This window comes from Athene noctua, chromosome 23 (genome assembly GCF_965140245.1).
Source record: "Athene noctua chromosome 23, bAthNoc1.hap1.1, whole genome shotgun sequence".
Lineage (NCBI taxonomy): Eukaryota > Metazoa > Chordata > Aves > Strigiformes > Strigidae > Athene > Athene noctua.
The window spans coordinates 5,719,299-5,729,602 of NC_134059.1; the positions used below are offsets into that span (position 1 = coordinate 5,719,299).

The 10,304-nt window shown below is 58.7% G+C and overlaps 1 protein-coding gene across 1 annotated transcript; it reads left to right on the top strand.

Moving 5' to 3' along the window:
* Nucleotides 1-233: 233 nt before the first annotated feature.
* Nucleotides 234-4,160, top strand: OPTC (opticin). Its single transcript, XM_074925666.1, has 7 exons — nt 234-264; nt 1,247-1,569; nt 2,021-2,156; nt 3,092-3,250; nt 3,353-3,555; nt 3,693-3,788; nt 3,913-4,160. The coding sequence occupies exons 2-7, from the start codon at nt 1,327-1,329 to the stop codon at nt 4,081-4,083; spliced, it is 1,008 nt and encodes a 335-aa protein (XP_074781767.1). The 5' UTR covers nt 234-264; nt 1,247-1,326; the 3' UTR covers nt 4,084-4,160.
* The last annotated feature ends 6,144 nt before the right edge of the window (nt 4,161-10,304 follow it).

Sequence of the window (10,304 nt, forward strand, 5' to 3'; positions counted from 1 at the left end):
GACACAAGCCCAGGCTGTGGGAGGACAGCGGCCACTGGGGCTGGCTTACCCCTGGGGACAATATAAGGTCCCAGTGGGGGGCTGCTGGCTTGATTGGCCGCATCCTGCCTCTCCCCTCAGCAGCGGCCATGCCAGGCCCCTCCGTGCAGCCCCCACCCCCCCCCCCCTCCATGCATTAAAAGCCCGGCAGCCCTTCCCCAGGCAGTGCACCAGCCCAGAGGAGCGGAGCGGGGCTCTCCCACACCAAGGAGGAGGGGAAAGGGGGTACGTTCATGCCATGCCGCCTTCTTTCTGCTCATCCAGCACCGAGCAGAGCCCCTCTGGGCTGGGGTGAGCTGTGGGGCAGGAGGGTCGGGCGCCAGCGATGTGTGTGGGGGGCTCACTGCACTCATAAAACTTTAATCTGCGGAAAACCGGGCAGAAATTAGGGAGCAGAATCCTCAGTCTGGGGTGCAAAAACTCTGGGCTGGGTGGTTGTTTTGGGATTTGGTTTGGGAGAGCCGCGTGGGAGGGTGCTGGGCGCTGGGCCCCTCCGCCTGCTCTGCCGTGGGTGCACACGTGGGCGCGCAGCCCGTGGGGTGGGCGATGCTGCAGCACAGGGTGCGCGGTGGGTGCTGGGGACCCGTGCGCAGGGGCCAGGTTCAGGTGGGAGGGAGCCCCCTTTGGGAAGGGGCCGCAGCGGGTTTGGGTAGAGGGTTGCCAGGTGCACCCCACCCGGGCTGCAGAGCTGGGAGTGTCCCCGTACAGGGGACAGGGGCGAGTCACAGGGACCCTGTGGCTTCCAGTCCCCCCAGCACGGGCTTGCCCAGGATGCTGGAGGCTGAGAAACAGCACCTTGGGGCTTGGGACTTGGGGCGACCCGGGGGGAGAGCAGCAGAATGCCAGGGCTCCTGGGGTCCTTTCTGCTGGGTTTATTGGGCCAGTGACCAGCTTCATCCATCCCCTCGAGGGGCCAGAGCAGGACCCCAACCCCCCCCCCCCCCCCTCCTCAGGGCTGGGAAAGCTGAGAAGCGAGGGCAGCACGGCAGGGCTGGGGGGCCTCTCCTGCATCGCCGCCTGGCCGAGCGTGAAATGGGCTGGAAAGAAAAGGGACGGTGTAATGTTCCTGGGACCAGGGATGGAGGTTGTTTGTCCCCCACGGCGGCCACAGTCCCCACCATGGCTGCAGAGTGTGGCTGGCTGCAGCCACCGTGCTGGTTCTGCCTTCCCATCCCTCTTTGCTTTCACTGCTTTGCAATTGTTTCAGGGCACCTGGCCCCATCCTGCCCTGCATTGTTGGTCCTGTGGGAGCCCTGTGCCCTCCAGGGACCGTGGTCCCCAGCGGTGATGCTGGCCGGGTGCAGGATGCAGGCCCTGGCCTGGCTGGGCATCGCCAGCCTGTGCCTGGGGGCAGCTTGGGCTGTCCCAGCCAAGGAGGAGAGGAGGAAGGCAGAGAAGACAAAAGCTGACCTGGTACTCTACGAAAACCTGGACCTGGACAACTATGACCTGACATTGGACAACTACGGGGACATCTTTGACCTGAGCAACTATGAGGAGCTCTATGACTACGGTGACCTTGCTCCGAAGGTGAGGGGGATGCAGGAGAGCACCAGCGTGCAGGGCAGGTCTTCCCTGGGTGCACCCTGAGAAAGGGGCTTGGTCCAGGGGAAGGATGGGGCACAGCTGGAGAACCAGCTTCTTGCACAAGCCGACAGGCCCTGGTGGCTCTTCCACCGGTCTCATTGGTGTCAGGAAAGGCTTTACCCCACCCTGACCTCCACCAGCTTCCTCGTTCCCAGCCAGCACCTGGCCAGAGCATCGCTGCAGGAAGCCAGGAGATGAGGCTTCCTACATCCCTCGGGGTAAACGGGAAGGGGGATTTCTGAAACTGAGCTAGGAGAGCTCTCCAAAGAGGAGCTGGCTTTTCAATAAGATGTACCCAGTGCCCTTGACCCCCTGACCAGCGCCTCCTGCGCTGGAGGGGAGCGGGAGGGCCCACGTGGCTGCCCCAGCCCTCACGCCCAGGCTGTGTTTGCAGATTGAAGTCGGCACCCTGGCTCCTCGCCCCAAGGACCCCGCGGCTCTCCCAGACCTGGGCCCCACGGCTGAAACCCCAAAGCTGCAGCCTCCGACCACCGCCGGCCCCATCCACCCAGCGCCCGTCCCCGCGCAGGGTGAGTGCAGAGCCCCGGGTGCAGCGCAGCGGTGATTTGGTCCCCGTGGGATGCAGTCCAGGGGCTGGTGCTCTGGAGAAAAAGGAGCAAATCCTTCTGCCACCAGCAGGCAGCAGCAGTTATTTGCTCTGCCCGGGGTGTTGGGGGGTGCGTCTTATCACACAGCAGGCAGGAGGGCTGCAGCGAGACATTTCTGAGAAGTAAGAGCTCCAGCAAAGCAGCAACATTTTAATGAGCAGAGGCATTGCGACAGTCGGACAGAGTAGCAATTAGATTAGTGACAATTAAAATCCTGTAGCGAGGGATAAATATCTTTATTCATTTTCTGTCACTCTGGACTGGGACAAATTAAGTAGGAGGCAAAGGGAAATTGTTGCCTTGCTGCTTTGAACTCCCCCACTAATGGATGCTGAGTCTCGAGGGCACTGGGGGAGAGGAGAGGGAGCACATGTGTGTGGGGGGGCACATGGCTTTACACCTCCTGCTGCCCCCATCCAGCTTGCCAGGACCCTCGCGCAGCCAAGACAGATGTTTTGCTGGATGCAAAACTGTTTTCTTTTGTTCCGTTTCCTTCTGAGGAAAAAACGAGGGGGCCAAGTGAGCCCTGGGTGTAAGGCTGCTGCTCTTGCCAACCTTACATCTCCCCCTCTCCCATGGGGGGTATTTGGCCCTGAGCAGTTTCATTTATTAGCAGCTCTTTTGGCTGGGAGTTTTGGCCCTTCCCTTGACAAGATGCCCTTGGCTGTTTCACTGATGAAGGTGCCGGGGTTGTGACAGCTCTGGGTGCTTGAAGACTTTGTGTACCCACAGCGTGGGCAGGGGTGGGCACGTCCTCCCATCTCTGGGCCTGCTGGGGTGCCCTGCGGGGGCCGGGGGAGCCGTGCCATGCTATGTGCCATGCCATGCCATGCCACGGGCTGCCTCGGCACCTCCAGGCCTGCCCAGCTGCCTGCTCTGCCTGTGCATCAGCACCTCCGTCTACTGCGACGATGTCAACCTGGAGCACATCCCACCGCTGCCGCCGGAGACCACCTACCTCTACGCCCGCTTCAACCGCATCGGCGCGATCCGGGCCAGCGATTTCATGGGGCTGAGTACGTCGAGGCAAGGGAAAGGCCAGGCTCTGCAATGGAGCACGGGGAGAATAAGCAGTTCTGCATAGGTCCCTGTCCATCTCCTCCCTCCTCTCCTTCCAGAAAAGCTAAAGCGAATAGACCTGACCAGCAATTTCATCTCCTGGGCAGATGCAGACGCCTTCCGCCTGCTCCCCAGCCTGCAGGAGCTCATCCTGCCCGAAAACAGGCTGACGGCGCTGCCCGAGCTGCCCGGCAGCATCGTCCGGCTGGATGCCCGTCTCAACAGGATCCCCAGCACTGGCCTCCGGCCTGAAGCTTTCCGGGTGGGTCTGGGACTGCTGGTTTTAGCCCAGTCCAGGCTGGTTTTAGCCCAAACGTGCCATGCCAAGGGGTAACAGGGATGGTGCAGAGGGCTGGAGCGGGGCTGGGAACGGGGAGGTTCATCTCCTCCTTCCCGCAGGACCTGAAGCAGCTGCAGTTTCTCCATCTGTCTGATAACCAGCTGGACTATATCCCAGTGCCCCTGCCCGAGAACCTGCGCTCCTTGCACCTCCAGGTGAGACAAAGCTGGACCCAGGCTTGTCCGTACCTGGGTCTAGCAGAGCCCATCACCACCACCTCCCCTTCATTCTCTTTCCCATCCCTTTGAAGCTGATTTTGCCCTTTGCCTCCCTGGCCAGAACAACAACATCCAGACCATGCATGAGAACACCTTCTGCAACAGCCAAGACCACAGCCAGATCCGCAGGGTGCTGGAGGACATCCGCCTCGACGGCAACCCCATCAACCTCAGCCTCTTCCCCAACGCCTACTTCTGCCTGCCCCGCCTGCCCACGGGCCGTTTCTTCTGAGCCCCACGGCTCCAACACTGGGAAACAAGGGGGAGGGTTCCCAGACCCACCATGACCCCACCCCAGACCCCCTTGGACACTGCTGCTCCATGCAAAACGTGGGGTTAAGGCAGATGCATTTAACCCTGGTCTGAGCTGAGCCTCCATGTAGGGGTGAACTCAGTTCTGGGGCAAATCAGAATGGGCAGCTCTAATAAAATCAAGACTTAATTGCATTCAGTGTCTTGTTCTCAACAGTGAGAGCAGCGGAAAGCCCTTGCCCAGCCCCTGCCCAGCTGCTTTGTGAATGACGCTGGTTTGCAAAGACGGGGCCTTCCCCATGTCCCACTTCTTCCTCAATTCCCTCCCAGGGCTTTGGGAAAACCGATCCATGTCTGCATTCAGGGTTTCCTGGACAGGGACCAGGAGCTGCGGTGCTGCAGAGAGGTGAGGCTTTAGCCACATCAGGTTTGACCTGCATGACCAGGTTGTCCCCTCAGCCATCCCCAGGTCCATCCAGTGGCGCTGGGGGAGTGTTGCACACCCAGGTGGGAGCTGTGACCACAGCTGGGCTGTCCCCATGTGCTCCAAAAGAAGAAACCTCAGCACAGAGCAGCTGGAGTCTTCCATCACCTCACCCAAGGCCTGCTGCAGCTCCATTGCCTCAGCTCTGCAGGGATCCTGACCCCCCGCCCCAGGACTGGGAGCTACCCTGGTACCAAATGGGGTCTCCAGTATGAGTTCTGCCCAGAGGGAGGGTGTCCCTGGGTTGGAGTCTGCTTCAGCTGCAGGGAAACCCTGGAGCAGCACTGGAGCCTGCGAGCTGAACGGCCCTGGGTCCAGCAGGAAAAAGTCCCTTGGAGTTAAAATATCTCGTATCATCCCAGCTTTCAGCACCCAAAAAGAGCTGCCCAGTGGTGAGATATTTTAAATTTAATGTATTCATCCTCTATATTTTTATACACATGTAACAAACACGCATACCATGAGAGGGATGACACATCCCTGGAGAATCCAAAACCCTGAACTGAAACCAGTGAGTTCAGCCCACATCCTCCGAGGCCTGCGGAGGCAAACTAAGGCAGCTGGAAAAAAAAAAAAAAAAACCCGCACAAGAAAATCCAGCTTTTCATCTACGGGCAGGCTGCAAGCACTGCTGGGCACTCCTGCCTGCCTCGTCGGCACGGCACGGGCACGCTGGTGGCACGGAGCATGTTTGTGCACAGCACCTCCCTCCCCTTGCCTTCCTTTTCCATTCAAACCCCCAAATCCATTCAAAACTCAGACATGGATTATGCTGATCCAAAGGCCAGGGCCCTTGGTAAATGGGAACGTGGAGCCGTTCCAGCCTTTCCTTTCAGATTAGATCAAAACTGCCAAGATTTATTAGTGCTGGTGTCATGTCATCCTCGAAACAGCTGTCTGTCTGTCCGTCCCCTATCTCTCCTCCTTCCCCACTCATCCTTCTGACACCCTCGCGCTGTCCTTTACCCCCAGTGATCTCATCTGCTCCTGTGGGATGAAATATTGCTGCGAGCCAGGCTCGGCTCCAGCCGGATGGATTTGGCCAACTTTTCCCAACAGCGAGCCCCGGCCCTTCGCGTTCGTCCCACTAGATGGCAAGGCAGAGTGGTTGGAAATACCTGACCTTAACTTCAGACTGCAAACTCACTCTCTGCTGTTTACCTCTCCCTTCTGGGGTGGTTTTATCGACTGATGGGCATGCCCACACAGCTGGGGAATAGCCCAGGTGCTCAGTGTTGGCAGAGGAAGGATTAAAAGAAGCTGCAGAGGGGCAAAGAAGGGTTTGCTTCGTGGGGGAGGAGAGTGAGGTAGGTGGAGGGATGTCTGTGGGGGAGATGGGGCTGCTGGCTTCGTGGAAACCAAGCTTCTCTACAAGCGATGGGGTGGCTTGGGGGGCGGGGGGATTTGCTGGGGGAGAGTTGAGGTTCTGTCTCGTCTTGTGTGGTTCTTGGGTCCCCTGAGACCCCTGGGGAGGAGGGAGAGGGCTGGGGCAGCAGCTCTTCCCCTTCCTCAAAGCCCTGGAGGGGACTGGGGCTGTGCTTGGGAGGGGGCTGCTGGGGGCTCAGCCCCGCTGTTCTGCCTGTGCCCTCGTGTCCTTGCTGCTGCCACGGTGGGGGAAAGAATCCAGCACCTGTCTTTGCAGGGTGGTGCAGGGAACAGCAACCCCCTCCTGCCGCTGGCCCCTCGGCCCTTTCCCACCCTGCTGAAGTGCCACAACCCCTCCGTGGGGATGGATTGCTCCCCGGCTCTCCCCGAGCACCCCAAAGCGATTTAGTTGGAGCAGTGTGGAGGCACGGAGCCCTCCCCGGGGCTGGAGATGGTGGCGGGTGTTAGAGGGGCTCTCCAGAGCCCTCCTGCCAGCGGGACAGCCCTGTCCCACTTCAGCCTGGCCTGGTAGCGGCTCTGAGAGCTGCCACCCTCTCTGCCACTTGTCCCGCCCCACGTCCTGCAGCCGGGCAGCTGGGAGTCCTGGCTTCTCTCCATCCTGATGTCCGCAGCTCTGCCCAGCTGATGCCTCGGCTTACGCTGCTCCTGGGGGGCAGAGTCACCGCCTGCCCTTGGGGACCTGCCTGCATTTTAAGCCATTTCTGTGGCGGAGGCTTTACAGGCTTGCACAGCCTGTCCCATGCATATATGCATGTCAGGGATGGTGCATCTCTGCTGAGATACCAGTGTTGCTTCTGCCAGCCTGCCACAGGCACGGCCAGAGACCAGCTAATCCTGGCTAACGGGGTCAGCAGACAGCAGAGGAGCGGGTCCACTGCAGGCAGTGCAAAGGCAAAGCATGGCTCTGATCTCGGGGGCGTTTGCTGAGTAACAGCAGGAGCTGCAGGGCTGCAAAGATGGGCAACGGTGGCAGCCCCATTGCTGGAGACAGTTACATGATGTGGGGAGCAATGGGGAGCAGCCCCGGATGGAGGGGATGGGTGACAGGCAGGTGCTCCCAGATTGTTTTGCTTTAGAAATGTGCTGGCAGCTGTGTCCCCCCGGTACAGGGTGTGCAGGGAAGGACAGGGAGGAGAAGACTAACTCTGGGCACTAACCTCCCTCCAGCCAGATCCATGGCTGCCCGCTCCCCGGGCATGCAGCCGGCTCTGCAGCAGCTGGGCAGCGGGCTCGCATCCTGCCTGTCCCTCTCATTCCCCTCCATCCCTCCTCCCTCACCCAGAGACCGTCTGGGTGTGTAATTCATGCAGCGTTCCTCCCTCTGTCTCTCTGCCGCTCAAGGTCACCTTCCTCGCCGGGGCTGGATTTTCACATATTGATTGCTTGGCTCTAACAGCCAACGTCTCGGTGAGCTCCCGATCTCACGCCAGCTCAGCATCTTGCCACTCTCTGGGAGAAGTATCTCCATATGGGCCCCCCTCCTCCTCCATCCTGCCCTCCCCCTCCACGCTCTCCTCCCAGCCCTGGCCATGCATCATTAACCGGCACCAAAACAGAGACGGGAAAGTCTTCAAGCCCTGGAGAGCAGCAGCCTTCTCCCTCGTCTGCCTCTGTCTCCTGGGGAGCGTGACATGAGCACGTTCCTTCCCTTGGGTTGATTTAGGAGGAGCTGGACAGCGTGTGGCATCCTTGCAGGGACTCAGCGTGCAGCTTCGCCTGTCTGTGAGCTGCCTCCATCCTCTTCTGCTTGAGCTTCCTCCTGCAGGTCCTCATCCCCCAGTGGGAAATGAGTTCCTCTCCCATCGCCATGCCCATCCCTCCTCCTGCTTCCCCCTCCTCAGCCAGATTTCTTTTCTGCTCTCCTCCCAGCATGACCAGGAGCACCCTGGGCCACGTCCCTTGGCCACCACCTGGGGACAGAGCCGTCCACTTCTGTCCTTTTGCAGCTTGTCAGCCAGAGCAGCACAGGCTGCAGGGCTGGGGGCCCAGTTCAGGAGCAGAGTGGTGGTGGCTGGAGTGATGGACCCAAAGCAGGAATCAGAGCAGCAGAAGGATGGAAGAGGAGGAGGAGGATGGGACCCAGACAGGCTGGGAAGAGACCACAGAGATAACACAAGTCTTCCTGTCTGGAACAGTGACCATGTCTGCCAGCTCTGTCCCCCACCCATGCCCAGGGCAGGCAACCAGTGGATTTATTGGCCAAGTGCAAAATCAATGGCAGGATGGAAAAAGGCCACTGAACTTTGGATGCTGACAAGCTCCTGGCCTCCTCCAGGCTAGAAATCACCCTTAAACGCTGCTGGGGAGGAAGCGCTGTGGCCCAGCTTGCTCAGCGAGTGAGGCACGGATGATAACAGCTTTATTTATAGCACTTAACTGGCTGTTGGCTCAAGGCACCGATTTGTGCTTAGCATGCGATCGTTCAGGGCAGCTCGTGGCTGGAGCACTCGCGTGGCCCCGCCGAAGCCCTCAGTGAGCTCCCACCACCCGGCATCGGGGCAGGATTTGGCCTGGGTTTGATATATCCCACTCCCTGTCCCCAGCCCAGGCTGGGACCAGACTCCCCCAGACTGACCAGGAGCTCATTTTCTGCCTGTATTTCTAGAGCATCTCCTCTAGAGTAATCCCAGTCGGTGCCTCAGGGTCTGGGAGGTTGTACATCCCTAACACTAATGGAATAATTAATAGCAGCCACCCGGGGAGAGCTGTGTCACGGCTCAGTTTTCCAGTTCTGTCCTTTTTTTTTTTTTTTTCCTGAAGGATCCCGGTGCTGGGATTCATTAGATGGGAGTTGCAATGGCTCTGGAGATGAAAGCACTGTCCATGAATTATCACTGGGGTGCAGACAGCTGCCTGGGCCACTTCAGGGAAACTCAACAATGGAAATAGAGGGAGGGGGGGAATAAGACAACTGCTTGGGCGCTTTTCCTCTCCCCATTTTCCACTTCACCACAGGAAAAAGGAGGAGAAAGAACACAGCAAAAGGGAGAGAGAAAGAAGAAAGCACATCCTTTCTCTCTTCACAGCTCCCTCCCCCCAAATTGTGAATGTTTAGCATAAAAATAATCCATAGAAAATCAGCCCCCTCCCTGCAGCACACTGTGGGTCTCCTAAGGGCTGGGGGTGCCTGTAGCACCTCGGGGCTTTCCCAGCTCTCCTCCTCCACCCTGCTCCAGAGCAAGTGGGACTCCTTGCCACAAGCTGCTCCGGGATAGGAGATGCCACCAAGATACAGCTATTATTAGCAATGTGCGTTAGGTCTTGTCAACAGGAGTCCTGACGCCTGGGAAAGGCTCTGCGACGGGAGGCACGTATCCTCTGGGAGGGGAGAGCCCCCCCCCCCGGGCTTAACCCAATTTCTGTGGAGGGAAGTGCTCAGAGAGGCCTGATTTGGGGGGGCTGGGGGTGATAGAGCTGAGGAGGGGGGAGTTTCTGCTGGAGGCATCTCTGAGGGAGATGTGGTTGGTCTGGAGGATGCTCGAGCCGGTGGCCTGGGAGCTGATGTTCCCACTGCTGCCAGGAGTGACAGTGTCACCTCCTTGGGGGGTGGGTGGGAAGCTGCTTGGTGTCTCCCCAAAATGGGGGGATTTCCACCCCGATGCTGCTCCCAGCCTTGGGGCACCTGGATCCTCCCCCTGCGCAGTTCTGGCCTGTTGCTGCAGAGCAAAGAGTTTCTCCAGCGTCATTTCCAAGGTGACTCTCTGTTCCTGCACCGTCTCCCATCCGCCGGCTGAGCGTGCCAAACTGTCTGACTGGGGAGAAATTATGAAATGGAGAAAAATGCCAATAAGTATGGCTCTTCCATGCTGCCAGCCAGGCTTTTCCAGGGCTGCTGGGACAAGAACCACTGGGCATGCGGGTCTCCCCCACCAGTGATTCATTCCCCAGATCCGGGCATCCCCACTCCTGCTTTTAGATTTAATTTTTTTTTAATTGATCTGAAGCCAAACTCTTTCAAGCATGACCTGGGTGGCCACACGTTGGTTTAGGGGTGATGCACCCCTAAGGAAAAGCTTGGCATGGCAAGCAGCCGGCGTGTTGGTGTGCTGTGGACCCCGAGCGGGAGGAGGAGAGCCGAGCTTGGCACGCCTGATTGATCGCCGTCTTTTAAAATAACCAGCCAGAGCCTGGATCTTCCGTTTCTGTAGGATGTGGAAAACCTGGAGAGGGGGAAGAGAGAGAAACAGCTTTGAGAGAGCAAGTGCATGTATTGCTAATTTATGATCAGAGAAATATATGTTTGAGTTTGAAGATTACAGGGAAAGGACCTGGTGTTCAGCTGATGATAAATCTGTTTTATCAGGGGGTTGTGAAAAGGCTTCCCCACAGGG

Excerpts from the sequence above, each read along its gene's own strand:
- OPTC (XM_074925666.1), top strand. The coding sequence starts at position 1,327 with ATGCTGGCCGGGTGCAGGATGCAGGCCCTGGCCTGGCTGGGCATCGCC. Across the intron at positions 1,570-2,020 it reads ACGGTGACCTTGCTCCGAAG|ATTGAAGTCGGCACCCTGGC; the intron begins GTGAGGGGGATG and ends CTGTGTTTGCAG. Across the intron at positions 2,157-3,091 it reads AGCGCCCGTCCCCGCGCAGG|GCCTGCCCAGCTGCCTGCTC; the intron begins GTGAGTGCAGAG and ends CGGCACCTCCAG.